A 26257-nucleotide genomic window follows, 5' to 3' on the forward strand; every position below is an offset into this window, starting at 1 on the left:
CGATCCAAAAGCAGGTGGCTTCACCAGTCTATCATCACAGTCTATCAACTACAACTTGGTTGTCGTGAAAAGGACGATTTTTATACTTACAGAGAAAAATCACATCACGTGACTGACATGAAATCTCAACGTCTAAAGGTAAAGAAAAAAAAAAAGGAAATACGAAGTGATCAATTCATTGTGTGACTCAATCAATAGCAATTGTTCGCTTTGAGTGTTTAGAAGTCCTCATAGACATAGACAATGGTGCACTCTGCAAGAGTTGGTGTCCTCGGTGGCGGCCAGCTCGGTCGTATGCTGGTGGAGTCCGCAAACCGCCTGAACATCCAGATGAATATACTCGACGCGGAGGCGGCACCAGCAAAGCAGATCAGCGCGCATGATACCCATGTAACAGGCTCATTCATGAACCCAGAGGCAGTCCGTAAGCTGGCTGAGGTTAGTGATGTGCTAACAGCTGAGATCGAACATGTCGACACTTTTGCTCTGGAAGAGGTACAATCCCTGGCCAAGGTCGAGCCTAGCTGGAAGAGTATCCGGATTATCCAGGATAAATACGCGCAAAAGGAGCATCTGGCCAAGTTCAATATTCCCCAGGCAGAATATAGGGAGATACGAGAGAATCGGCCTGAGGAATTGGCTAAGGTTGGACAGGAATTTGGATACCCGTTTATGTTGAAGTCCAAAACTGGTGCTTATGACGGGAGAGGTAGGATGATATTTGATACTTAGTTTCCGCTTCAATATATATATTGTTAATTTCTGACTTACTGTGGTTAGGGAATTATACGGTAAAGGGAGAATCAGATATATCTCCTGCTCTGGAAGCTTTGAAAGGCAGACCCCTCTATGCTGAGAAATGGGCTAAGTTCAGGATGGTAGGCTGAACCGTTTTTGATTATCTATAACGCGGGCTAAGATTGTATAGGAACTAGCTGTTATTGTGGTTAAGACAAAGGATACTGTTCTGTCGTATCCCACTGTCGAAACTGTCCAAGAAGACTCTATATGTAAGCTTGTGTATGCACCGGCTCGGGGCGTCTCGGAAAGAATCAATGAAAAGGCTCAGGAGCTAGCCAGAAATGCCGTTGCTGCGTTCGAGGGTAAAGGAGTCTTTGGAGTCGAGATGTTCCTCCTAGAAGATGACTCGCTGTTACTGTGTGAACTAGCCAGCCGGATCCATAATTCGGGACACTACACAATTGAAGGTTGCGGCCTGTCGCAATTTGATACACATCTACGGGCCATTCTCGACCTACCTATTCCACCACAGAGCCTGCAGCTACGACAACCGTCGATTATGCTGAATATATTAGGTGGGTCTGCTCCAGACTCACATATGGATATTGCACGACGGGCCCTGTCGATACCGAATGCAAGCATCCACCTGTACAGCAAAGGGAATGCCAGACCAGGACGCAAGATGGGTCATGTAACTGTGACAGCATCGACGATGCATGAAGCCGAGGCTATAATCCAACCGCTGGTTGAGTATGTCAACGGCAAATCAACAGCATCTGCACCTTTAGCCACACCAAAGCCCCGGCAAACAGTGGGAGTTATCATGGGATCTGATAGTGATTTGAAAACCCTTGTTCCCGGGTTGAAGCTGCTCCAGGAGTACTTTGGCATCGTGCCGGAGGTCGACATTACCTCTGCTCACCGTACCCCTGAATATATGGCAGAGTATGCGGCCTCAGCTGCATCTCGCGGCATCAAGGTAATCATTGCTGCTGCCGGTGGCGCCGCTCATCTTCCTGGAATGGCCGCTGCCCATACCTCTCTGCCTGTTATTGGTGTTCCTGTCAAAGGTAGTGCTCTTGACGGTGTTGACAGTCTGTACAGCATCGTACAAATGCCTCGAGGTAAGTTTAATATTCTCTACAGTACCGATGAATAATACTGATATGTATCAGGTGTCCCTGTTGCCACTGTTGGAATCAACAATAGCATAAACGCTGCTCTTCTTGCAGTAAGAATACTGGGTGCTTTCAACCCGATCCTGCGTGAGAAAGTCGAAGAGTATGCAAAGGCCGCGAAGACCGAGAACCTTGACGTCAAGGGAGTGAAGATGAGGGAGATTGGATGGGAAAAGTACTTTGACCAGATGGAAAAGAAATAGTTAGTTAAACCAGTTCAAATGGTTATGAACTGAATGTAACTACGCAGATCGTTCATACAATGGACAAAAACTTCAACGAACTACTCCGTATCGCCGGCATCCCCCTCCGTAGTAACATATGCTGTAAACCCCAGCGAATACGATTTATATCTAACCGGCTTATACCATCTTCCATCTCTTTCTCCGTCTTTTCTACCTCTTTTATGCCTCCTGATGACAAATATATGTATTCACGTGACGCAATCTGCTTTCCAATTCCAACCAAAAAGATCGAGGAAGAAGCAGAATCGACACAGCAGAGCGACAAGAAGAAGAAATATCAAGAGGAAACGAGACTGTGATCGAGCTCGATATAAGCGAAACAGGGACGAAGACGATAGTCGACGGAAGCTGTCGGGCTTCTGCGAGTTTGTTATTTAAGATGGCTTCGAACGGCGCTGGAACGAAAGGTATGGACTCATCACCAACTGCGTCATCGCGGCGGCTGCTTGCGAGGGATATAGGACTGACAGTTTATGATGCAGTGCTGAATCTACCTGCGAGCACCAACCCGAGCTTCGTCGATGCCTCCGGATACAAGTTTAAAGAGAAGGACTTCAAGTCCGGCAAGGTCAAGGTGAAGAAGGCCGCCGCGAAGCTGCTGAATGGCCTTGCAGAGCCGAGTACGTGTATCGCCTTGATATCACTTACGCTTCAACTCGAAATGAGGTCTTATTCTAATGACTACTGCTAGATTCCAAAGATGAACAAGATCCCCGGGGCTCGTCGTCGCCTATCCTACCCGAGATGGACGCCCAAACGATGGTAGCCTTTCCCACCGGCAAACCAAGAGAAACTAAGCTCGAGACCGTAATATGCAAGCACTGTAAGAAACCAGCCCTCAAGCAGGCGGCGGCGGAACATATACGCGCATGCCTCAAAGCAAAGCAAGAGAAGGCTCGAAAGAAGAAGGAAGCCCGAGAGGCAAAGTTGACGAAGGACAAGCCCGTGGATAAGGAGGGCACTGAAGACGCCGAAGGAGAAGTCGTTGCTATGAAGGGGCAGAAGAGCGCGAAGAAGAGTGCCGGAGACGATGCGAAGAAGGGGAAGAAGCGGAAAGTCGACGCGGACGAAGACAAGGAACCGAAGAAGAAGAAAAAGAAGGACGAGCCGAAGCCAAAGGTGCCGAAGCCTAAGGGACCGGTCGACGTTGAGAAGCAGTGTGGTGTTATTCTTCCGAACGGTGCTCAGTGTGCAAGGTCACTGACCTGCAAGAGCCATTCTATGGGCGCAAAGAGAGCTGTTCCGGGACGATCTCTGCCCTATGACATGCTGCTGCAGGCATACCAGAAGAAGAACCAGGCCCGCCAGCAGAGTATGTGTCTTTTACTTATATATATATATATATATATATATATATGGCATGGTGCTAACTACTTTGTAGAAGCGGCTATCGATGCAAACGCACCTATTCACGACGACATCGACGGCAACGGCCCCATCGACTCGGACGAAGAAAAAGATGCGGTCATGGCTGGCCTGGCTCGATCTCGCCCTCAACCGCTGGTCACTCACCCGCTCATGTCCACCCAGCGCAAATACCACCTGATACGCATGAAGGAGATGTTCTCTCAGGCTCTCGGGGGCGGCGGAGGAGTAGGCGGGGGGCTGCTCTCTGGAGACTCTATCTTTTTGAGCCGCAGCATATTTTCACGCTCAGAGTCCCCTCCCTTTCCGTCTTCCGCAGCGGGCAACCCTACAGATAGCTCTATACAACAGCCCCAGGACAGCTCGAGGAAGTCTTCGCTCTCGCAGCAAGCGGTTCAGAACCGGGCAGCCCAGTCTGCCGCAGCAGCAGTGGCAGCAGTCCCAGCCAAACCTGTGACAGCGTCTTGACCGACTCGATCCATCCCCAAGACTACATTCTTGACCTCTCCTTCTTTCTACCCGGCGTTAGGGCTGCATCGGTTTGGTTTATCATCACTGGGAGCACTTTGGACGGCGACGGGATATATTTCATCTTTACTGGGACTTTGGTGTACTTTTTCTTGGACGAAGGCTTTATGATACCCCCAGAGACGCTCGATGTATGAATATCCATGAATGCAATATAGCTGAATACTACTCTCGGTAGCCATAGTATAACAACACTCTATATCATCTTATCTACCTCTGCCTAATAATACTCTTCGTTCTGCTGGTAGTGAAAAAAAAAAAAAAAAAAAAAAAAAAAAAAAAAATTAAAAAAAAAAAAAAAGGCGACTCCAGCGTAAATAAGAAAACGAGCTTTGCTGCCTGCGCCATCTTTCTTCCAAGCTACCTCAACCGTCACCAACACCTTCGTCACCACAAACACACAGGACAGACACCCCGAACCGCAGCAAAGCAAGACCTCCCTGCATCCTACGGCCTCTCGAGAGCTTCTCATCTCGCCAAAGCAGCCCAAGAGTAGTCGTACCGTCCAGCTCGCCCGTGAACTACACCTCTACTCGACGCCACGTCGCGAGACGCTGGCCTCAAATCCTCCCTTCGATCCTCGCCCGCGCATCCCTTTGCCCCAAAGACCATGGGGAATTCCGTTCCTGACATCGATGCGATCGGGATAAAAGCAGAGCCGCACCTGGCAGACCAGTTCCGGCGCGAAGTGGCCCATCTGCTGGGCCGTTCGTCGCTATCGTTCCCCGGCGCGCAACCCGTCAGTTTCGCATCCCATCATATCCGCGAGCTCCAGGAGAAGGACTATTACGTATGCGAGAAGACGGACGGGATACGATGTCTGATGTACTTTGCGCGAGGAGATCCGGACTCGGATACGCCGGAGATTCACTACCTGATCAATCGCAAGAACGAGTACAGGTTCATACCAGGCCTACATTTCCCCATGCCGGACGACGATACCTTCCAGAGCTTCCATGTTGACACACTGGTGGACGGCGAGCTGGTTAATGACACATACGAGGACGGTACTGAGCAGCTGAAGTACCTGGTATTCGACTGCTTGGTGCTAGATGGTACGAGCCTGATGCACCGTACGCTGGACAAGAGGCTGGCATATTTCAAGGAAAAAGTGCTTAAGCCGTATAACGCCATGTACAGGAAATTCCCCGAGGAGAAGAAACACCGGATTTTCGCCGTGGAGGACAAGTCCACCCAGTTCAGCTACGGTATTGAAATGATGTTCCGAGAAATCATTCCAAAGGTCAAGAAGATACATGGGAATGACGGCTTGATCTTTACCTGCCGCAGTACACCATACAAGATCGGAACGGACGAGCATACGTTAAAATGGAAACCTCCCGAGGAAAACAGCATTGATTTCCGTCTAAGGCTGGAGTTCCCTTCTATAGAGCCGGACTCAGAGGACGAGGCGGACGGTATCACTGAGGTGTATCCAGACTACGACGCCCTACCGACATGTCATCTCTTCGTTCTACATAATAGAGGAGAGTACCGCCATTTCGGACTCATGTACATCACTGAGACGGAATGGGAAGGGATGAAAGCACTGCAAAAGCCACTGGACGATACCATCGTCGAATGCATACAGGACGAACAAGGGAGATGGAGATACATGCGGTTCAGAGACGACAAGTCAGATGCGAATCATATCTCAACCGTGGAGAAAGTGCTTCAGAGTATCCAGGATCGGGTAAGTGAAGAGGAGCTGATCAACTCCGCGCCCGCTATTAAAGCAGCGTGGAAGAGGAGACAGGCTCAGGCTGCGGATGAAGAGGCTGCCAGACGGAGGGGGATGCATAACGGCATTCCCAACGGAGCCGGAGCAAAGAGGAAATACGGAGAGTAATATAATCTCCTCTTCTCTGCAAGCCTCTTCCTCCAATACTAGGTTCTGTGTTTACGAATCCCCCCTTTTTTTTTTTTTTGGAGCTCCTGGCTGAGTATTTATATGCAGTCTTTGCTTTGCTCAAAGTATCCTAGGCGTGGTGGTCTTCTCACTTGGTTTCTTAGAACTTGTACAATACGTCTGTTACGGCGCGATTCGTTTATTTATTTTTATATTCAAATTCTGTACACGTAACCAGGCTGTTTATATTCAACTGGTTCTACTTTTGGTTTCCGCTCATTTCAGGTGTTGTATGCTGGAAAAGTAGGGGGAGGAGAGGGTGTCAAATTTCATACTTATTTCTTCTATCTTTTCCTTTTGACCTTCCTTTGACTTCACAAGTTGGCCGGGCAGCGAGCGGAAGCAGAGCGGGACGACAACAACATGGATTAGGTACTCTAAATACTGAATTGGCTTCAATATTCAAAATCATCGTCCACGGCTCCCTTGGTCTTGTCCATTGCCACGCTCTCTTGTTTTCGATACATCTCCGCAACAGCTTTTGTGGTCGTAGCTTGATCTGGCTTTTTGTCGTCTCTCGCCTTAATGTATCGGGGGAATCGTAGTGAGATACCCTTAGCTGCGGAGCCACCAGTATTGCCCATCACTTCATCACTGGCAGCGCTATACCTGGGGCTGAGAGTGAGATCAGCAGCCTTGACTTCCCATACGAACTTGGGCTCGAACCAGACGTCCGGCTGGTCCTTGGGGACTGTTGAGTGAGAGTAAAACGGCTTTGGTTTATCGATAACAAGCGGGCTGAGGGTTTCATGAAGTTCCTCTAGCAAAGCTTCTGAGAAACCTGTGCCAATATTGCAGATTGTTTCGTAGTTCTGAGTCTTGGGGTTATATGCAGCGAGTAAGAAAGCACCATACACTGATGTACGTTTTCCACGGCCGAAATATGCGCCTAAGACGACAAGGTCGAGGGAATCACCAATGCCAGCAAGATAGTCTTTCTTAACCTATAGATTTGATAGGTTAGTGAATTGTTTCTAAATTTATGGGATTTTTATGCATACCTTTAGCCAGTTTCTACTTCTCTTGCTTGGTTCATAGCCACTGTCCTCTGTATCCAACATCTTCACCATGAGGCCTTCACAGGAGGCTTTGACGCTCTCGTCAAGCATGGTCTGTATTTCTTCCAAGTCACTAGTATTTCCGTGTTGAGCAAAAGCAAACTCTCCCTCAACTGGCATAAACGCATCATGTAAAAGGGCACGTCGTTCCCTCAGCGTCTTCTTAACGGTGGGCTGTGTATAATCAGTATCATCCTTCTAAGGAGGTGCAAGTAAAACTGACCTCTCCATTCAGGAAGAGCAAGTCAAATGCAAAAACGCAGACTTTAACCTTGACATCTTCCGATTTCACGTCCTTTCGCTTCCTAGTCATGAGTTGTTGAAAGGGAAGGACCTTTTTATTAACAGTGTCCCAAGCAACTGTTTCACAGTCCACAACAAAACTCTGGGTGCCAGGCTTTACCCAGGCCTCCAGTTTTTCGAGTATATCAGGGTATTTCTTGGATAAGTCTTCAGAGTTGCGAGAAAAGACAGCGCAAAGGCCCTCGCCGTCTTTTTGAAGTGTCGTAGAAGCCGCTGGGTATTCCTTGATCGTGTCCCGAGAGATGTAATGGATCTGTGCTCTCTCGCCATCATACTTGTATTCGCATGTGAAATGCTTCCCTTCAAAGCGGTCAAGAACTTCACTAATGGATTTGGTAGGTTTAGCAAGCATAGGTTTCAATGGGACACCAGGCTGTAATTTACAGTTGTCTGGCAAATTGAAGATTCCGTGTTTAAGCATGGCTGGAATGATCACTTCGTATGATGGAAGTTCACTGTCACACAACGTTAATTCGGATACAACACCAACACTGTTCAGAAGTAGAGCATACCTATAGACAGTTTTAAGAATGTCTTCACCCTTGGCAAGCTGATCTGTGCTTGGAGGTTTTCCTCCATCCATCTCAGCCTCGTGTGCTACCATTGCATGGGCTAAAGCGACAAGCACAGTCCTCTCAGCCAGTCCAAGTCGAAGTTTACCTTCCAAAAATCGTACAATGAACTTGGCCTCACTAGCACCACCCCTATTTTTGGTGATATCAATGGTTTTGGACCCCTTTCCTGTCTTGTCAGCATCGGCAGCTGAGAGTAGTTTTTTGATGCCCGCAATCTTTTTCTCTTGAGACCCGGTACCATGCGTCTTAGCAATAGCCAACAGCCCTTCGTGCACACCCCGTACAGTCAGTGCTCTAGGCTTAAACATGGTAGGCTGGTTTGATCGACTCTTTGCGGCAACAAGTCCTAGATCGCCGATTTCATTTTGATCTGCTTTGATGACTGCAAGGCTGCGTCCGGTCGATTCACCAATAGCTTTCATGATTAGAGATTCACCAATTCCGAGTTCAATTCCAGCATAGTCTGCAGCTAGCTTATTTATCATCAACTGGACGGTAGAAAGTAAGTCATCCGGGGTAAGACGGAGTACTTGGCGCAAGAAGAGCGCGCAGTGTGACAATATAATGAGGCGTTTTGTGGTCATTTCGATATGTGAGAAGGTGGTGCAGAGCGCGGCATAGGGAACGGGGTCTCCAGCTTTCCAATCTGGGTACAGGTCTTTGGGTTTGGACGTGAGAGTGCTTTGGACTTGTTTCCGTTGTTTAGCTGCGGCCTTCTTCTTCTGTTGCACCTTAGCCGGCTTATCGTCTATATCATCTTCCTCAATCTCCGAAGCTGAGTTCTCCTCGGCGGAGGATAGCTCTGGTTCGGCATCTGATTTAATATTAGTTGGCGATGGCTCATCGGTAGCAGCCACCTTACTACGACCACCATTAACAGGGCTCTTGGCCTTGGTATTTGATTTTGGTGATCTCCTTCGGCGCTTCGTGACGGGTTGCTCATCTGACTCCTCGTCACCCTTGGTTGCGACGGCCTCCTTTCGCTTTTGCCTCCTAGTCACAGGAGAAACAGACTCGCTTTTCTCACCACCAGACAATATTTCCCCATCTACATCCGCGTCATCAACTGGTGGTGGAGTACGCTTGCTCCCCACACGGCCAACTTGCTTCTGGGGTGTTTGAGGGGCCTCTTCCACGGTCTCATCATCTCTTTCCTTGGCCTCATCATTCTTACTACTGCTTGACTTTGATGAAAACGCAAGCGTAGATTGCTTCTTCGGGGCTGGGTTGCTATTGGAGCCAAAAAATTTCCTATTTTCACAAAGTGTGTCATAATATCAGCTAAATGAATTATAGGAGAGCATATGATAGGTATTATCTTCCCAAGAATCACAAAGGCGCAGCATGTCAGAGCATATAGCTATCCAACCCTACGCACCAAAGTGTCGATTGAGGGTCCTTCACGTACCCTAGGGTTGACTGTTTTGAGCCACCTGATTTTTGAGCCATGACAGCAGACACAGAGCTTATATTGGTATATAATGTTCGAATGTGGTGTGAATTCCTTTGAAATTGATGAAAGAATAGTAAAGGACGAGTTCGCGCGATGTTTCGGGAGCAAATTGAGGCCGAGAAACTCATAGAACCAGGGATAAATTTGAATGAGAAAAGGGAAAGAGGCTAACAGCAGACGATGAGGACGAGCTGACGAAGCGATACTGTAGTTGATGGCTGGCGTGACGCAGAAGTTGAGGGAGCGACGTCAAAGGCTGAGCCGATACTGCATGTTGGCGCAAGGGCGTCGCGCAGTATTTATTGTAAGACAACCAACATTCGACTGGTGCCTAGTGCAATGTGGGCCCCGTTGACACCTTTGACAAGATCGTCCAGGGGTGAACTGTTGCCTGTTGGCAAGAGACCGGGATATGGTTGTTGGAGAATGGGATATTCCGCCGTGTTATAGGCGAAGCTGAAGTGATGTTAAAGTCTTGTTTTACACGCGCTAAAGTTAGAACAAGCGCGTCGCGTTAATTTGCACGTGACCTGCTGCCTGGCGAATACGAGAAAAGGGGCTGTTGCTTCTATCATGAGGTAGAGAGCTTGAGTTCGTGTATTTCTAGCTTGAGATGAGTATGTTGATTAAGAGTTTATAGTATATGACATGAAATCATGTTAAATGAGTTGCAACTGCATACATATTGGATGTAGCGAGTTGATGTGAACAAAGCCCGTGTTAGATCAATTTGGATTTCAAAGCACCCTGAAAAAATAAACCTTAGAAATAGCAAAAGCAGACTCCAGCAAAGATAGATTCCATCAAATATTCAAATTCCCCGTGAGCCTAGAAGGACCTCAGCGTTGTTGTACCGCTCGATAGGTGAGCTATGGCCGTCCCGTACTGCGAGCGATTAGGCTTCCTGCTTTACTCTCATGACCCTAGAGTTAGGTGTGGCTTTGGCCTGGTTGGTCTTTTCGTTAGCTGCTGGGGTTGGAATAGGCGGGATACCTGGGATTGAGGGGAGTCTTGGCAGAGATGGGAGGCCTGGGATGGATGGAAGACTTGGGATAGGAGGGATAACAGTAGGGATAGCAGTAGGAATCAAGGTAGGAATGGCAGTTGGAACGAAAGTGGGAATGGCCGTGGGTACTGGTATATTTGGTAGGCCAGTCGGTAATCCAGTAGGGATAGCCGTTGGAACCCAGGACGGAAGTGGAACAGATGGAATGGGCAAGCTGGGAAGACCTGGGACCCCGGGAATATTGGTAGGAAATTGTTGTACCTCGGCATCTTCCTCTGCAACAGATTCCGGGCGGGCGTTGCGGCGCCTGAAATTAGGTGGCACTCCTAGAAAATTTTGTAAGTTTTTGAGATGGGGATTATCGATCAGTCCCAATGAGATTCTAACCAGCGTCCACGCATAATTTGGTTCCGGCTTGACGCATCTGGTCACGCTCTGCAGGGGTGCATTTCTGCGAGCAGTTATGCAGGTATTGCTGATATCCACGATTGCGGCACAGGCATTGTGGGCTGGGGAACGGGCAGCCATATTCCCTGGACTTGCTTATCCCACTATAGACGCAATTTTTCTGAAGTATATAAAATCAGCAACGATGGTACGTAAGGCTCTGGTCGGAAAGTTTGCAGCATACAGGGCATGGTGGAAGATTGTTGATGGGACCAAGGTCGATAGCTAGGGCTGCGGCCGCCATCATGGTTACTGGAAGAAAGATTGAGAGCTTCATGGTGCTGGTAGCAAGCTTTGTTGCAAATGAATCAAGGTGTCAATATTAAAGGGATAGACAGGGAGATAGAGAGATAGCTGAGGCCTAGAGATTATATTTAAACGATAAAAAGAGAGCAACAGAAGAAAGGAAAGGCAGTGATATTTATATTTGTCAGGGACACAGATGATCTGAGGCAGTAATTGACCATCTCTCATATTTCCCCAGAATGCCCACGAAGGTCACATCGATCATGATCGTCACATCGGTGGAGCGGGTGGAAATCGCGAAAGGGGGTGGATTCCGTAGCGCAATGGGGTTGCACGCGAACAATAACAAGGGAACCTATATAGAGAAGGGGTAGCATTAGTTCATTGCATAATGGCTAAGACCGTCAACTAACTATCAATCATGGATTGACTGGTTGACAGCCCGCCAAGCCATAGCTGGATGTTTATGGAGGGCATATCGGGGTAAAAAGCAATTTAATGCCACCTTGACTTGCCACGACCTTTGCTAGTCCACCGACTATGGGCATTTGAGTTCATGCCATGAATTTCTCCGGGGTATACTCCATAGTATGGAGAAGACCGAGTATTCCGCCCAGCAGTGTACAGCTGTCATGCGAGCATCACAGTCACACGATTCAGTGGTTGGGGCCTAGACATAGCGAATTTCCAGATCAAGGCCCATCGTCCCTCGGTCCTCTGCCGCGCCTATGAATGGGCTAGAATTTTTTTTTTTTGACCTGAATAAGCAATATTCAGCGATAAAAGCTTTCATTATTTTCGAGGTTTAACAGCTAGGTAGTTCGTCGAAACCAGATCTCTCTTCAGGGGAAATCAAACTCGGAATTACCGTTCGTTCATGTGAAGCTGAAAGATAACTATAGCTTAGTAAAAAATCGTTTAAACTTAGCGAGTTTAAACATCATCACGAGCAAGACTGTAGCTTGACTGTCTTGATAGCGTATGGAAGGGATCGAAGAGTTGCGAGAGGCCTTCGTTCCATTTCCAAAGCTCTAGCTGGGGTCATAAGCTTAATAGCTCTATTTTGGGTATCATGTTATGGCTTTCACTAGAGCAATAGTTAAAGCGTTGATATATATTCCATAGTACACACCCATGGCACATTCTTTGAGGTCGGCTAGCCGCATTTCTCAACTCCCCTGGAGGGTTGTAGGTGAAACAGTACAATGGCAGTGCAGTCATCGATGGAACAGTAGCCAAAACATGTCCCACCTCGCAGCTTCATAGCGAGCAAACAATACGGCAAACAAGTATGTTAGAAACTCGCCCAGCATTGTTCAGGCTGGCCTTGCCGCTCGCCGGGCTGAAGGAAGACCATAAACCATACGCGATGGCGCTTTAACCCCTCGCCTCGATAAAACAGGGCTCTAACGGTGGCACGGGGACGGCAAAATCGGGATAGAAGACGTAAGTCTTACCCATGGCACAGAGTATGGATGCTAGCATTCACATTGCAGCGGTTGATGTGATCAGTTTTCGTCGTCATCTTTGTTGTTGATCTTGGAAGTTTTTTGATATTTTGGTTGTTGAACTGTTGACGGAATATCCATGTCACATGACTATGAATTGTTGACTATGGCTGACTAAGACATTAAAATATAAATAAACACGAAAAGTTGAGATCAAAAAACATTTCGCTTTTTTCCACTTGATTTTTCCTAGCAGTTAGCTGGGAGCGTTGCTCAGTTTCAGCTGGACTGGACGGATGCTCGTCCGATTATACCCTACATCACATGCGAGATGTTTTGTCCAGTAATAATTATCCTTTGAGCCTGCTCCAGAAACAGCCTGGTTCCATCACTGGGCCGAGGAAGCAATGAGCTCCTCAGTGGCTTGATGGACACCAGCGCCCAGGTCGGGACTGATCCGAGCAAACCATGCTTTGGTCTGTCAGCTTCACTCAAATACACTTTTGGATGCTATATAATGGAGGGATCCCTACCGTATATATCACTACGCAGCCGCTCGCAGGTGACCCCAGAAAGGTGCGCAGCTACGTTTCCATAGAATCGCTGCTCATGGCCAGGCTCCCTCTTGATCACCTCCCAGAGAGCTGCGGGCTGCACAAAGTCATCGTCGGTGACTTGGGAGGTGAAGGTGCAGACTTCTCCCATCCACTTCTCGTGCTCAGTCAGAGTACTGATGGTACTCGGCGCCATTCTTTTGAGCTGGGGATAAAATTTGGTGGGTTGCAGCGAGGATCCGACATAGTTTGGATCCGCGCCGTAGTTGTCGGAGAAATTCATTTTGCCGTCACGCTGGAAAGGACAGTAGACGGGGGATTTGGCCGCGTTAGTCGGAAGTTGCTGATAGTTGGCTCCAAGGCGATAACGGGCTGCATCAGGGTAGGCAAACATGCGAGCTTGAAGCACTAGAGCTTGTGTAAGTACATGCATCAACAAATATGACTTAGGTTATGCTAACTTGGATCAGCAGACGGGGCTATTCCAGGCACCATTGTCGACGGAGAGAACGCAGCCTGCTCAATGTCCGTGAAGTAGTTGTTGGGCTGGACCAGAATCAGTTAACCAGGCATAAAAGGTACCGCCATGCATATACACGAAACTCACATTGCGGTTCAAGGTGAGCTTTCCGAGCTCCCGCAGGGGGAAGTCCTTATGCGGCCAGACCTTGGTCATATCAAAGATGTTCCAGCGGTAATTCTCTGCCTGCGCGGGCTCCATTACCTGCGCGAAGACAGTCCATGTCGGGTACTCTCCTCTCTCAATGGCATCGAACATGTCCTGGATCAGGAAATCTGGATTCTTGCCAGCCATCGTTTCAGCCTCCTCTCGCGTGAAGTTACGCACCCCCTGATCTGTCTTTATGTGGAACTTGACGTATCTAAAGCCTCCATCCTGATACCCCCAAAAGTTAGCACTCGCTAAAAAAAGCGGTAACTAGTAGAAAACAACGGCCCCTACTTACAGCGGTTGTCAACTTGTAAGTATGCCCGCTGTATGCATTCATATGGCGTAGAGACGCGGGTGTCCCTCGGTCACTGAACAGATGGAGGAGCTGGTGGAATCCCTCTGGGCTGCTATTGTGGAAGCTGTGGGAGTTGTTAGCATACCATGTCACCCACCAACGGGCTTTCCTACGTACTCCCAGAACTATAGAACTGTCAGCATTGGGGCCCCTGTCAACCAACAACTCAGAAGGCCAACTTACCATGTTAGCATCAGGAAGATGCGTACGGGGGTTTCTCTTGTGCGATCTATTCAGAGACGGGAACTTTATCGGGTCGCGGATGAAAAACACAGGCTTTTCTTCACTTAGTACCAGGGACAAAGTATATTGACGTCAAGAGACCTTACAGTGTTGTTGAAGACCCAGTCCAGATTGCCCTCGTCAGTGTACAGCTTCATTGCCCAGCCGTGTACATCACGTACAGTGTCGGCTGAGCCCGACTCAGGCCCAACAGTTGACACACGCCAGAGCACAGGGGTCGTCTTGCCAACACTGCTTAAAAAGCTGGCGGACGTGATGTCCGAGCAGTCTGCGGTCACAGTGAATTCACCATAGGCCCTGCTACCGTTAGTATTCTACGCTCATGGCTAATACCCTCCCTGAAGGGCAGGAGGACTATACCCAGCGGCTTTTGCGTGCACCACCCTATTGCTCTAGGTTAGTTCCGGCCTCAGCAACATAACACTGGAGAACGCCATGAACGTGCCTTTCAGGGATCCTCTCGCGGGAGAAATGAGCCAGCGTCTCGATTAGCTGCGTGTCCTGGAGTAGGGAGAGGCCGGCACGACCATCGCGCAGTTGCACGGTTGTGCTGCTGCTGCCATAGGGGCAGCCTGGGAGTTGGGAAGAGTCAGTCAACAGCTGGCGGATGCATCACATAGAGGAGGAAGGCCGGCGGACTGCCTACTATACCTTCGGCGAGAGTGTAGTAACGGTCCATCTCCATGGTGCGTCGTTGCAGAACTTTGCATTTTGATCAGCTCCCCCAACAGTCTCATGTTATATAGCCATGCACTTGCCCTGAGGTACGCCAATGATAACGAGGATGATGACCATAACATGCAACCAGAGCTTGCTTCTACTACCTCAGTCTAGGATCATGCCCTGCTTTTCTCGTTCGTTAACCGACCGCCACCTGGATGGGCCAAATCCACCAGGGTAGGCAGCCTGCTTGGGATAACAGTATCCAAGACGGATAATCGGATTTGCAATCTAATATACTTCATCCTCTACGCCGAGCCATTGCACCGGCTGGTTATCCAAGTGTCCTCCGATTTGCGCAAATATGTGGGAGCTCTCTCCATTTTCCGGACATGTCGCTAAATATATAAGAGGCCTCAACCGTTGTGAAGTTTGCTCAACAGATGTCTATCTACTCAATACCATCTATATTCCTTATTTACCACCATATACAACTATCCGGTTCCTATTCTTAACCATGTCTATCCAGGACGGCTCTCGATTCGACTTCATTGTCGTTGGCGGCGGAACTGCTGGCAACATTGTAGCCGCGCGACTGGCGGAGAGCCGCAACGTTCGCGTTCTGATCGTCGAGGCTGGTATTGACGACTCGATAGACAATGAGGATATCCGCACCCCCGCGATGGCCATGGACCTCCGTGGCAGCAAATACGACTGGGGCTTCAAGACGACCATGGTCAAACGCGATGACTACGAGCGCATCGAGAAGCCCAACACTCGTGGCAAAGCTCTCGGTGGCAGCTCGTGTCTGAACTACTTCTCCTGGGTGCCAGGCTCTAAGGGCACCTTTGATATGTGGGAGGAGTATGGCGGCAAGGAGTGGACTTGGGATCCCCTTGTCCCATACCTCCGGAAGAGCGTTACCTACCATGACGATAAGGGCCTTTTCCCGCCCGAACTCAAGTGTATTGGTGCCGGCGGGCCGATTCCCATTTCCCATGCCGAGCTGCTACCCGAGATGAAAGACTTCCGTGAGCGTCTTGTCCAGGCCTGGAAGTCCACCGGGGAGCCCGTCACCGAGGACATCTTTAATGGCGAAATGCGCGGTCTTACTCACAGCGTTAACACGGTCTACAAGGGCCGGCGATGCGGAAGCTTCCTCGCTCTTGTAGGCAAACCCAACATCACCGTCCTTTCCGGAGTGTTCTCCAAATGCCTCATGGTTGACTGTGCCGATCGTTGCACAAAGGGTGTGACGGTCATCAACGGCTGTGGCCAGGAGATGAGCTTCTATGCCACACGTGAAGTCATTGTCTCCCAGGGTGTCTTTGAAACCCCCAAGCTCCTGATGCTTAGCGGCATCGGTCCGGCCGCAGAACTTGCTCGGCACAATATCAAGCTCATCGTGGATTCCCCCCACGTTGGCCAGCACCTTCTGGACCACCCCGGAGTTCCGTTTGCCCTTCGTGTCAAGGATTCTTTCTCCATGGATAGCCAAGTCCTACGCAGCGGCCGTTGCCAGGATGAAGCCCGGGACCAATACTCCAGAAGCCAGTCTGGCCCAATGGCTTCGCCTTTCCTCGAGATGATTGGCTTCCCTCGCATCGACAGCTACCTTGAAAAATCTCCCGAGTACTGCGCCGCAAAGGCTGCCAATGGTGGACGTGATCCATTCTGCCCGTACGGACAACCTCACTTTGAACTTGATTTCATCCCCCTGTTTGGCAGTGCGTTCCAGTGGCACTTCCCCCACCCTAGGAAGGGCAGCTACATGACTGTCATGGTTGACCTCGTTCAACCTGTCTCAGAGGGTGGAGAGGTTACACTCAACAGCACTGACCCACTGGAGCAGGCCAACATCAACCTGAACTACTTCAACAATGACTTGGACATCATTGCCATTCGTGAAGGTATCAGATACGCCTATGATGTTCTCAAGCATGGCGACGGCTTCAAGGATATTGTCGAGGATGAGTATCCCTGGGAGATGCCGTTGGATGACGATGAGGCGATGAAGAGAACCGTGCTCGATCGGTCTCAGACTTCCTTCCACCCATGTGGCACAGCCCGCCTGTCAAAGTGCATCGAACAAGGTGTTGTGGATCCCCGACTCAGGGTCCACGGAATCAAGAATCTGCGTGTCATCGACGCCTCGGTCATCCCCGTCATCCCAGACTGCCGAATCCAGAATTCAGTCTACATGGTTGCCGAGAAGGGTGCCGATGCCATCAAGTGTGACCACCCAGACCTCTACTGCTAAGGAGTCACTGTGATAGGCAGGTAGATATACAGCTCTCTAGTTCGTTAAGCAGGCTGCGCCATAGTCTCATCTTACTATTAGTTTATCAATTGCAAGACGTTCGATTTGTCTCTTCCTTTGCCTTTTCTAATAAATTAACACAAAAGCTTCATCCAGTACAAGGAAACGAAGGTTAATCAAGGCTCCAGGGTAGGAAACAAGGAGGTTTAGACTAGCCGAATCTCCACTTGTATAAGTCCACGTGACAGCGGTATAGTGGGTCATAGCTTACATCAGCCCTGCTGATTAATGAGAGCTAAAGGGGTAACTTAAGGCCGGTTAATCTAACTCGCTTATCGACCAATAATATTTAATGCTCAAGCGCGCGGACGAACTCACAACCTCAACAGATATTTACCAGTATCTCCAATCTTCGTATTCCACATACCAAATGGCTATAGATAGAGCCTCGGGAGTTGCTGTAGTTAGTTGGATCTCGAGTCGTTATGTTTCCAATATTCCATCAGCCATTAACTAATTAACTGGCTAACTAGTTAGTTAACCAATAACCGTCTTGCTATCACCGATCATCAAGCCCATGGCACCACAATTAAGAGAGCAGGCCCCCCTTGGCGAGGACAGCGCTCTGATTGCCCGTGAGGAAACTGGTGACTTCTTAGATTCGCGATCCAATGATGCTGGAAATCGAGAGAATTGGGTCCATAAACGGATCTCTTCTCGTCTGTATATCTCGCATTTCCTGTCAACATGGAACTCTCGCGTCTTCGAGTTCGGAGCTGTCCTATACCTAGCATCGATCTACCCACATACACTACTACCTATGTCTGTCTATGCTCTTTCCTGTGGTGTGGTGGCCATCCTTTTCGCGCCAGCGGTTGGACACTATATTGATATCGGCAATCGGCTCCGGGTTGTTCGATTTTCCATTGGTGAGCGCGTGCCTCAGGTACCACGGCTAGTCAGTTAACTGGTTATGTAGGGCCATTGAGTGACTGAGATCTCATAACTAGTATGGCAGCGGCTTGTAGTGATCGCATCGTGCGTCATCTTTTATGTGCTAGCAATCAATATACCAACAACGCGGACAGTCGATCTTTACTTGCTGGCAATTTTAGCCCTTCTAGCCTGTGTGGAGAAGCTATGCTCCATCATAAATATGATCTCAGTAGAGAGAGACTGGGTATATGAATGTCAGCCTGTATAGAATATAAGGTTTTACTAATACGTTCGACAGGTTGTAGTTGTTGCTGGTGAAGATCACGCCGCTCTGACAGGTATGAACCGTCGTTTAAGGACCTTTGGTGGCTCCTAACTAGTTAACTAATATAACTATCGTTTATATTAGCGATGAATGCCCGGATGAGGCGAATTGACCTGATCTGCAAACTTTTTGGGCCTCTGTTCATTTCTCTTATAGATGGTATATCTACAGAGACAGCTATTCTTCTTAATCTCGGGATGAACACATGCTCGGTATTTTTTGAATACTTTGCAATCGCCAGGGTACGATATTCGACACTTCAATTTTACCCTCAAAACACCGATACAGGATATATCTCATCTCGACTCTTAGGTATACTATGATGTACCCGAACTGCAGAAATCAAAGCGCTCAGATGGTCACATACCACCATACGTGGCGCCAGGGCGACACAGCGCCATTGTACGTATATGGTGTTCTTGCTGCAACATAGCCCAGAAAGCCCTAAGGGATTTCAACTCTTATTTTCGCCACGCTGTCTTCCTTCCATCGTTTGCCGGCGCGTTACTCTATCTTACCGTTCTATCATTCGGGGCACAGATGGTCACTTGGCTTCTGGCCGCGGGCTATAGCTCGGCCCAGATTGCTATTACGAGAACACTGTCGGTTATATTTGAGGTGCTCGCGACATGGGTTGCTCCCTGGCTGATGGGAAGAGTTGGACCTATTCGGGCCGGCCTGTGGTTTTCTAATTGGCAGATTGTTTGCCTAGGGGCTGGATTATCCGTCTTCTGGAGACATGCTGACTACTCTTTCATCTCAGCGGCCGGTCTTGTTGGCGGTACAATTTTTAGCCGTATCGGCCTGAGGGGGTTTGAGCTTTGTGCCGAGCTTATTATTCAAGAGGTGAGTTGGTTGTCAGAACATTTGTGACTGTTTCCCTGTAACTACAACAAAAGGAGGGCAGTAACAAGGCACGTGGCTTCAAGCTGACCGAGAGTGATATATCATAGGGTGTTGAAGCTGAATCTCGAGGTACTTTCTCGTCAACTGAGGCTGCATGGCAGAATTTCTTTGAGATTTGCTCGTTTATTTCAACCATCGTATTCTCCCGTCCAGCTCAATTCAGATGGCCCGCCATTATCAGTTTGATTGCGGTTAGCATTGCGGGTGCACTATACATGATGTTCGTTCGGATTCAGCGGGGCCATCTAGTGCATTTACCAGAGTGTTTGTCCCAGGATCGCCTGCACCGATCAAGGGAACGTGGCCTGGAAAGAATTCTCTCGTCTCCAGATTTCTAAGCGGGCGCAGTCGGTGGTGCTTGTTGAGTGCCGAAGCTTGACATTATTGGATATCTGTTTTGACTCTCTTGAACAAGATATTTATATATAAGCTACAGTTAATGATAAACTGTATTTTCAAAATAAAAATGTTGCAAGATGCTGTTCCCTTAATGCTATGGTTGAGATTGGAAAATATGTATTGCGTCGCGGCGTGGTAGAGGATAATCTAGCCCAAGAAATATTTTTACATAATGAAGCTAATAATTAGCTGATAAAGGAAATATACAGATCACGTGGAAGATTAGTGCCAATACGCTTAGTCAACCTTACCAAACGTCGACCTTGAAAACAAGGGCGAGGGGGGAACTAGTTTAAATAATCTGCAAAAAGAAAATGGCAAAGGGCAGGATAATGTGAAATCAGATAGTAATGGGGGATACACGCCAGAAAACATTTCAAAAGGTATGTCTTGCATTGTATGCTAATTGAGTACTTGGTAGCGCTGACTCTTCTGTAGCTGCGGCCGCCCTGTGTAGAGCTTAGCTCCATCACGTTGAAATTTAAGGGGGACCTTGCGTCATCTAGTGAAGTCCTCAAAGCCTTAGATACCTTATATCAAACTCTGCAAGATGTCATATCATATAACGGATTGGACGAGAAGCTTGCTGAATACTCCTTCTTTCCGCTCTCCCAAATTTTCAATGAGAGCCAACGTATCTCAGCTCAATGTGTCGAGTTAGCTCTCAAATGCTTACAGATCCTTATTGAAAGGGGATGGCGTTCGAGACTTTCCGCTGAGCTGGGCAAGCAGCTACTCATTCTTATGACCCTTCTTTCAGGTGGTGCTCCCGCACAGGCATCGGGTCCAAGTAGGCCACAGTCAGAGGAGCTCGTTGTAGCTGCTTTCGATTGTGTGTCTTCCATATGCCATGTTCTACATGGTCCAGCGGCAGCAGCAGCTATTTTCAACGAAGTTGGGTCATCTACTATTATAGACCAAACAGTCTATGTACTGCTTGAAGCCATTGTGGATGGGGTCTCAAGCGATATCCAGAGATCAGCTGCTGTCGCGTTGCAGTCGTTGCAATGCCGTATCACGAACCGAGTGGTGCTAGCCAGTCTTTTGCCTCGTACGGTTTCTTCGCTTACAAAAGTTCTTCGTGGTACCGCCCAGCAGCGCCGGTCATATAAGGTTCTGTGCGCCTGTTTTGAAGGGTTGACCATCAATATCAGATCTGTCCTGAATGATTCGGTTGTGACTTCTACTGCCGATGAGACGCAAACCAATACCGGGACTGGGCCTCTTGTCCTCGATAAGCCATGGCTAAATGCAACTGCATCACAGATCAAACTGGCACTTTCAAACGTAATCCGACTCAGAAATCATGAACGGGAGGAGGTCCGTCACTCTCTCTTGGGTTTATGTCTAATGGTAATTGAAGACTGTTCAAATTCTCTTGCCGATTCGTTGGCAATGATGGTTGAAACCGTTGTGGTCCTAGCACATAATCCTGTCGAGAAAGACGACAACGAGGCATATGTTTTACTTAAGCACCTGTTAACGTCATCAGAAACAGTCGCAGGCATTCTCAAATCCAGTCTGTACTCCTGGATAGTTGCGCTTCCACGGGTTATGCAATCTGCCGATGAAGCCGCCAAAAGTCGGGTCATAAGGCAGATATCCACCGCTTTCGAGGCATTATCAGATACTCAAATCAAATCTGATATTCTTGACGATACCATGACAACAAGTCTTCATGATAGTATATCTGCTATATTAATGTCTTCACCGACGCCCCTACAGCCCTTAGGACCTCCAATAGACGCCAGGCCAGAAGCCCTTAGTCTTACTGGCCAGAGTCACTCTAATACTTTTCAGCCAGTGATATTTGAACGTCAAAGCCAGAAGGAGACGTTAATGGAGCTTCAAACTATGATATCAAGGCTTTCAAATACTGATTTATCGCTCAACATGGCCAAATCTATGCTAAAGAAGCTTTATCAGTCATCAGGAGATTCTTTCGTGTCATCTCTCTGGCTAACGCTATCATTTCTCAAAAGCGCATCTCCTGATACCCTAATGATAGATGAGGTGTTGAATGTTGAACCCGACCTCTCATCGACGTCACGACCGCAACTGATAGAAGAGGTTTATTCATTAGTCTTGCCAATTTTAACTGACATGCAAAATGTTGACTCAGATGATTGGCGTACACCCGCTCTTGCACTGGAAGCAGTTGCTTTACAGGCAGGACAGCTTCAAGAATCTTTTCGACCTGAATTGATTGATACACTTTACCCAATTCTGCAGTTGATGGGATCCGGCAACCCGGCTTTGCAGAATCATGCAATGACTTGTCTTAATATAATCACCGCATCATGCAACTATCCCGACGCAAGCACATTGGTGATTGAGAATGTTGACTATTTAATAAACTCTGTGGCTTTGAAGCTAAATACATTCGACATCTCGCCCCAAGCTCCCAGGGTTCTCCTTATGATGATAAAGCTCTCCGGTTCTCGTTTGATCTCCCATTTGGATGATATCATTGGCTCCATATTTGCTGTTTTAGACGCATTCCACGGATACCCCAAGCTAGTTGAACTTCTATTTGGTGTGCTAGGGGCGGTTGTTGATGAAGGCGCGAGACAACCTGCACTGCTCGCAATATCACCTGGGGATGAGACTGCAGTACCCCAGCACCGAAGATTGCCGGCACAACCTCGACCTGTTTCTAGTATAGCAGCTTGGATTAAGGGGAGACGTGAGAAACATTCAAGAGAACTACAAATAGAGGAAAACAATCCCGAACCCCTGGAACCCCATCCAAAGAAGCCATGGTCCTCCATTCCTGAGAAGTCTGCCGGCGAAGAAAAGGAGATGGACATTAACTCTCAAGCCGATCAATTCGAACAACCTCTAGAGCCAGAAGAAAAGCCTTTGAGCAAACCTCACACGCTATTATTGAACATCATAAAATCCATACCGCCCCATCTTTCCTCTCCTTCCCCATACTTACGACGGTCACTCCTATCCATACTAACACGGGGTCTTCCTATCTTATCTCAGAATGAGAAAACCTTTTTGCCTCTTATCAATGACCTGTGGCCTTCTGTGAGTGCAAGAATTATACTACCAGTACAAACAGGGAGACAATCCCAAGCTCTGTCAACAACATTGAAAGAAAATAAAGCCCAGCTCAACGATTCTGGTATTCAAGAAGAAACCTTTGTTACGGTAGCCTCCTGCACAGCTATCGGGACGATGTGTAAGGGAGCTGGTGACTTCATGTCCTCCAGAATCGAGCACGAATTCCCTCGATGGAACCGGCTCTATAAATCGTTCTGGCACCAAGTTAAGGATGATGCTGAAAAATCTGCAGAACGACACCGTCAGCAAATGGCGAAAAAGCAAATACAAGAAGCGAAGTCGTCTGGCAGCACTGCATCTGCAGGGCTTGTTCGGGTACTAGATGACTCCAACCAACCGCTGCCTCGGGCATCTTTCAGCATCACCAAGTCGTTTACACGTCATCATTCCCTTTGGAAAGCACTTACGACGCTATATATCACCATCTTATCGCACGTCAGCCTACCGGCTGATATAAGAGATGAGATCTGTTATACATTGGCGGATTGGATAACCTTTTTCCACCCAGAATTATATTCTTCTGAAACATGGAAAGACAACGGGAATAGCGACGATGCTATGAACGACGAAGATGCCGATAGCGAAACTAGATGGAGCCAAGGGACCTTGAAGGAGGCTAAACGAGCTCTTCGTTCTATGAACTCCTGGAATCCAGACTTGACCTGGCTAGCATGTGTCCAAACTGGAGTAAGGCATCATAATGCTGGCTTTGATGCTCAACAGGAGCTGCAGCCTATTGCTGAGAAGATGAACCATGAACTGGAACAGCTGATAGGAGATCATGCGAGGGAAGCTCGTTTGAGGTTTGCTACACCTGTGTTTTGACAAACACAGACTAATGCGTGGCTGCATTTAGCTAATTTTTTATTGTCCTGGCTGAGGGCTTTCACGTCGGGACTAAAAAGACTGTTTCAAAGGTATAATCAAATAGAGCGAAGAGTGTCTTTGCATTGGCAGACCCGAAATAGTGATAACTACCGAGTGTAGTATCGGAAATGAAAGTTTCAAGTAACATACAATCTTAAGACATACAACCAAAGAGTAATCGCAAGTAACCAAGCACGGTTTTCAAGGGTAAGCGACGAATTGGATGCATCTGAACAATAAAGCGAAAAAGAACCGAAAATCAATTTGCCAAGAGGGGATCGGGGGAGGCACGTAGAGGATAGCGGAACAGCACTGCTACTGGACTCTAGAAATCGAGTTGAGCGGCGGCTAATTTTTAATGTCTTACTCGTCCTCCTCGCTTTCATCCTCACTCTCGGCAGTCTCAAGCCACTCAAGGAACTTCTCGGCAGACTTGCGGACCTTCTTGCTGGTAGCAATGTCAACGTACTTCTTGCTGGCCTTGGTTCCCCAGCTCTTGAGGAGCTCCTCAGAAACCAAGTCATGTTGGTAGTAGGTAAGAAGAATGGAAGACACCATTGGAAGAAGGTTTGGGCGGTCCTTGCCGACGAAGCGTTCGGTACCTCCAAGGAGGGCCTTTTCATGGCGCTCAGAAGTAATCATCTAGAAACGAAGTTAGTACCGAACAAAGATATTCATAGGGCACTCCATGCTACAGGTGAGCTTACCTTCTTCAAGAGGCCAGCACGAGCGGGGATTTGCTTGACAATATTGTCGTCAAAAAGGGTTTGAGCAAGGACGGAGAGAGTCTTGTGCTTGGACTCAATTCCAAATTCCTTGGCCTTCATATAGATGTCAACATCACTGACACCAGCGGCGCCCTTGTCGGACTTCTTGGCTTCTTCAATGATCCAGCTTCCAAACTGATCATAGGAGCTAGCCACTGCATTTTCACCATCATCGTCACCGTCAGCATCGTTAAAAACGAGGGTACGCTTTAGATCATCGGGGAGTTCCTGGGCACGAGCTCGAACGGCGGCTTCAGAAACATCAACGGCCCACTCCTCGTCATCGATGTCATCGTTGTGTTCAATTTGCTCGGCTTCCGCCTTGATTCGACGAGTTAGCTCGTCATCACTGTGAGCGTCAATACCCACGTCACCATTCTCATCTCCCATATCAGAGCCATTGCTGTCTCCTGGGCTACCGTTTGCTTCTCCGTTCTCTCCGTTTTCAGCCTTATCGGCCTTTTCTCCTTTCTCCTTGTTCCTCTCTCGGCGGGACTTCTTGGTTGACTTATCCTTCTTTCCCTTCTTCGGTTGATTCTTCAAGATGAAGGAGCTAAGCTTGAGACGAGGATCAACATCTGAGCGTTCGCCACAGGCCTTACAATCAAGAATGATAGACTGATCCTTGATGACGACATCTGTTTCAGGGTTCTTGCATTTCTTGCAAAGAACGAACTTGGTGATGAAACCGTCAAGGTAGTCCTGAAGCTTCGGGGCATCGTGGGCACCGTTGATGATCCAACGATCATCAGTAGGTTTAGAATTTGCCTGGGCTCCAAGTTCGAAGCCGAAGTACTTGATCAAATCTGATATGCATTAGCTCAATCTGTGTAACCAATTAAAGGGGCTAGAAATGTGCGGGAACATACAGGATGGCGGGCGGCTGAGTGATTGGGCAACGCTGTTCAGGTTAACAACGACAGTTTTGATACCGTTGCCCTTACCCTCGATTTTGGCTTGGAGACGCTCCATCTTGTAGCGGTAGAAGGGATCGGAAATATCCTATCCATGACGGAGAGGTGTTAGAGTAATGTTTTCCCACTCAAACTGAAGGATGTAGCAGATGAACTTGATGACATACCCGACGAATATTGATGTTAGCCATGTTGCCGGTAGGATAGTTGGTTTATAGGCTTAAGCGAGTTGAGTCAAACGCGGAGAGAGGATGAAGAAAGAGGTGGATACTACTACACGACATGCGTAGTAATGACGAAGAAGCGGGAGTCTCTAGAACGAAACGGCAGTGCCTAGACTGATTCTCGTTTCTGATATCGGGATCGATGTTGACGGGTGACGTGTGTCGGCGGTTTCAACCACAGGATCTCGAATGGACACTACAAGGTTTTCGCACAGGGCGAAAAAGTTGCAGCGCAAGCGGCAGGTAGTGTTCGAAAGCGTTTTCGTAGGGCGAATACATAGACAGGCGTTCAATCCTGCTGAGTGGCTTCTCTGAGCGATGAAGAGAACCAAGAGGTCGACTCGGCAGCGAGCAGCGAGAAGACGTGGAGGGGGGCAGTAAGCGAGACAATCGTAGTCAGAAAGATGCAGTAAGCGAGCTGGGGATGAGTTGCGGGCTCCGGATCTGTAGATGTTGCAGCGTCGAGAGCGATGGGATTATCGAAACGGCTGGTGGGGAGAAAAAGCTGAAGCAGGAAGAATTTGAAGTTTTTCGACGTTGAAAAATCTCGCGGTTGAAAGAAGGTCCGCATGACTAAGCGTCATGTGAGAAAGCGTCGTTATC

The 26257-nt window shown here is 48.3% G+C and overlaps 10 protein-coding genes across 14 annotated transcripts; 7 read left to right on the plus strand and 3 right to left on the minus strand.

The window, feature by feature from the left end:
* Positions 1-243: 243 nt before the first annotated feature.
* TERG_03444 (phosphoribosylaminoimidazole carboxylase, ATPase subunit) lies at positions 244-2122 on the plus strand (the record flags this gene model as incomplete). Its single annotated transcript, XM_003236351.2, has 4 exons — positions 244-709; positions 781-878; positions 929-1865; positions 1917-2122. 4 exons carry the CDS (start codon positions 244-246, stop codon positions 2120-2122), a joined length of 1707 nt encoding a protein of 568 aa, XP_003236399.1.
* Positions 2123-2734: 612 nt separating this feature from the next.
* Positions 2735-4296, plus strand: TERG_03445 (uncharacterized protein). Its single transcript, XM_047748086.1, has 2 exons — positions 2735-3476; positions 3546-4296. The coding sequence occupies exons 1-2, from the start codon at positions 2909-2911 to the stop codon at positions 3995-3997; spliced, it is 1020 nt and encodes a 339-aa protein (XP_047604060.1). The 5' UTR covers positions 2735-2908; the 3' UTR covers positions 3998-4296.
* Positions 4297-4667: 371 nt separating this feature from the next.
* On the plus strand, positions 4668-5906 carry TERG_03446 (uncharacterized protein; the record flags this gene model as incomplete). The annotated part of the gene is made up of 1 exon (XM_003236353.1): positions 4668-5906. The coding sequence occupies one exon, from the start codon at positions 4668-4670 to the stop codon at positions 5904-5906; it is 1239 nt and encodes a 412-aa protein (XP_003236401.1).
* A 455-nt stretch (positions 5907-6361) lies between these two features.
* Positions 6362-8486, minus strand: TERG_03447 (uncharacterized protein; the record flags this gene model as incomplete). Its single annotated transcript, XM_003236354.2, has 4 exons — positions 6362-6910; positions 6968-7198; positions 7248-7782; positions 7840-8486. The coding sequence occupies 4 exons, from the start codon at positions 8484-8486 to the stop codon at positions 6362-6364; spliced, it is 1962 nt and encodes a 653-aa protein (XP_003236402.2).
* A 1764-nt stretch (positions 8487-10250) lies between these two features.
* Positions 10251-11055, minus strand: TERG_03448 (uncharacterized protein; the record flags this gene model as incomplete). Its single annotated transcript, XM_003236355.1, has 3 exons — positions 10251-10687; positions 10749-10929; positions 10993-11055. The coding sequence occupies 3 exons, from the start codon at positions 11053-11055 to the stop codon at positions 10251-10253; spliced, it is 681 nt and encodes a 226-aa protein (XP_003236403.1).
* A 2095-nt stretch (positions 11056-13150) lies between these two features.
* Positions 13151-14828, plus strand: TERG_12001 (uncharacterized protein). Of its 2 annotated transcripts, XM_047751026.1 has the most exons (2): positions 13151-13475; positions 13527-14828. In XM_047751026.1, the coding sequence occupies exon 2, from the start codon at positions 13643-13645 to the stop codon at positions 13979-13981; it is 339 nt and encodes a 112-aa protein (XP_047605944.1). In that variant the 5' UTR covers positions 13151-13475; positions 13527-13642; the 3' UTR covers positions 13982-14828. The 2 variants fall into 2 exon arrangements, with proteins under 2 accessions (XP_047605944.1, XP_047605943.1); XM_047751025.1 differs by having other exon boundaries at positions 13151-14828.
* Positions 14829-14902: 74 nt separating this feature from the next.
* On the plus strand, positions 14903-17244 carry TERG_03450 (uncharacterized protein; the record flags this gene model as incomplete). Its single annotated transcript, XM_003236357.2, has 1 exon — positions 14903-17244. Exon 1 carries the CDS (start codon positions 15349-15351, stop codon positions 17242-17244), a length of 1896 nt encoding a protein of 631 aa, XP_003236405.2. The 5' UTR covers positions 14903-15348.
* Positions 17245-17821: 577 nt separating this feature from the next.
* On the plus strand, positions 17822-19749 carry TERG_03451 (uncharacterized protein; the record flags this gene model as incomplete). Its single annotated transcript, XM_003236358.1, has 6 exons — positions 17822-18173; positions 18255-18424; positions 18479-18518; positions 18590-18747; positions 18818-19351; positions 19459-19749. 6 exons carry the CDS (start codon positions 17822-17824, stop codon positions 19747-19749), a joined length of 1545 nt encoding a protein of 514 aa, XP_003236406.1.
* A 411-nt stretch (positions 19750-20160) lies between these two features.
* Positions 20161-23707, plus strand: TERG_03452 (uncharacterized protein; the record flags this gene model as incomplete). Its single annotated transcript, XM_003236359.1, has 2 exons — positions 20161-20193; positions 20249-23707. 2 exons carry the CDS (start codon positions 20161-20163, stop codon positions 23705-23707), a joined length of 3492 nt encoding a protein of 1163 aa, XP_003236407.1.
* A 405-nt stretch (positions 23708-24112) lies between these two features.
* TERG_03453 (uncharacterized protein) lies at positions 24113-25621 on the minus strand (the record flags this gene model as incomplete). Of its 4 annotated transcripts, XM_003236360.1 has the most annotated exons (4): positions 24113-24391; positions 24457-25322; positions 25386-25518; positions 25598-25621. In XM_003236360.1, the coding sequence occupies 4 exons, from the start codon at positions 25619-25621 to the stop codon at positions 24113-24115; spliced, it is 1302 nt and encodes a 433-aa protein (XP_003236408.1). The 4 variants fall into 4 exon arrangements, with proteins under 4 accessions (XP_003236408.1, XP_047605945.1, XP_047605946.1 ...); XM_047749573.1 differs by lacking the exon at positions 25598-25621 and having other exon boundaries at positions 25386-25488; XM_047749574.1 differs by lacking the exon at positions 24113-24391 and having other exon boundaries at positions 24424-25322.
* Positions 25622-26257: the final 636 nt, after the last annotated feature.

The sequence above is a fragment of the Trichophyton rubrum genome (assembly GCF_000151425.1).
Source record: "Trichophyton rubrum CBS 118892 genomic scaffold supercont2.3, whole genome shotgun sequence".
Classification (NCBI taxonomy): Eukaryota; Fungi; Ascomycota; class Eurotiomycetes; order Onygenales; family Arthrodermataceae; genus Trichophyton; species Trichophyton rubrum.

Bases quoted from the DNA above. Each gene is read 5' to 3' on its own strand.
- TERG_03445 (XM_047748086.1), top strand. From the start codon at position 2,909: ATGGACGCCCAAACGATGGTAGCCTTTCCCACCGGCAAACCAAGAGAA. The intron at 3,477-3,545 runs GTATGTGTCTTT...ACTACTTTGTAG, and splicing joins GAACCAGGCCCGCCAGCAGA to AAGCGGCTATCGATGCAAAC.
- TERG_12001 (XM_047751025.1), top strand. From the start codon at position 13,643: ATGCATATACACGAAACTCACATTGCGGTTCAAGGTGAGCTTTCCGAG.